The sequence below is a fragment of the Sinocyclocheilus rhinocerous genome, unplaced genomic scaffold (genome assembly GCF_001515625.1).
Source record: "Sinocyclocheilus rhinocerous isolate Xijiao unplaced genomic scaffold, SAMN03320098_v1.1 scaffold655, whole genome shotgun sequence".
NCBI classification, from domain to species: domain Eukaryota; kingdom Metazoa; phylum Chordata; class Actinopteri; order Cypriniformes; family Cyprinidae; genus Sinocyclocheilus; species Sinocyclocheilus rhinocerous.
The window spans coordinates 88,570-89,791 of record NW_015646377.1 but is presented as its reverse complement, the minus strand read 5'-3'; the positions used below and the strand labels follow the sequence as shown (position 1 = coordinate 89,791).

General features: G+C 34.5%; 1 protein-coding gene across 1 annotated transcript in view; it reads left to right on the top strand.

Moving 5' to 3' along the window:
* The window catches only part of LOC107707700 (CMRF35-like molecule 3), a 2,351-nt gene extending 1,477 nt beyond the window's left edge, over positions 1-874 (top strand). The window contains exons 5-6 of the mRNA XM_016511793.1: positions 380-435; positions 527-874. Coding sequence (XP_016367279.1) covers positions 380-435; positions 527-790 — 320 coding nt within the window. The 3' untranslated portion in view covers positions 791-874. The remainder of the gene's footprint in view (positions 1-379; positions 436-526) is intronic.
* The last annotated feature ends 348 nt before the right edge of the window (positions 875-1,222 follow it).

Sequence of the window (1,222 nt, the reverse complement as noted above, 5' to 3'; positions counted from 1 at the left end):
TTTTTTGTTATTTTTCTATATATATATATATATATATATATATATATATATTAATATGTCTATATAGTTTTGGTTAATTTATATTTAAGTTGTGTTATTTTCGTACATAAAGTTAAACTAAATTAAAATGAGGAATGATGCACAAACAACATGAAATTACAGGGGACTGTACACAATTGGATCACAGTTTTTCTTTCTGTTCAGATTTTGTATTTATTTATTTATTTATTTACTTACTTATTTACTCATTTATTTATTTAACTACTGGTCCGACCAAAACTGTTGAGACAGTGACATAATGTTTTGATTGAAGCTAACATGAAGAACTCAATTCAGTTACTGGCAGTTTTAAAACAAAAACAGCATTCATCTATCACAGGTCTGGTTTCCTTCTCTACTGAAGAGCTTCATGTGACAACAAGAAAAGCAGAAGAAGTGAGTCATGATCATCTTTATTTAAGATTTCTTCTTAAGTAAAAATCAAGGTTCACTTTCTTGCTCAATTCTTCCTTCTTCCAATTTATAGAATGCGTACGAGAAAGGAAACCCAGCTGTGATCTCAAACCTACACACAGCTCAAAGTGATGACGGTTCTGCTGCAAACACAGAAGCAGTCGACACAGACCTCGACTACATGAATGTTGCTGCTGCAGTGAGAAACGGTGTGGATCCAGATCAGATCTACACAGAACTGAACTCAAGTAGACATAGTGACGTTTATCAGAGTCTCAGAACTGATTCTGTTCAAGAAGAGTCTGTCTATCACAGTATTGATCAAACAATAGACTGAGCCCAGAAGCCCCACAAACAATCAAACAATGGTAACAGTAGTCTTAAATAATCTTGTAGGTCTTGTAAAATAGTGTAAAAATGATAAATTTATCGCTGTCTTAAACTCAAGCTAAATGTGCTGTAAAGATAGATTTTTACCCGTATTGTTCTGAATATCACCCTCATGTCATTCCAAACCCGTAAGACCTCCGTTCATCTTCGGAACACAAATTAAGACATTTTGATGCATCCCGAGAGCTCTCTGTCCTTCCCATAGACAGCAATGTAATTAACACTATCAACGTCCAGAAACGTAGTAAGGACATCGAAAAATAATCCGTGACGTCAGGGTTCAACCGTAATTTTGCGAAGCTATGAGAATACTTTTTGTGTGCAAAGAAAACAAAAATAACGACTTTATTCAACAATTCGTCTCCTCCTTGTCACCCTA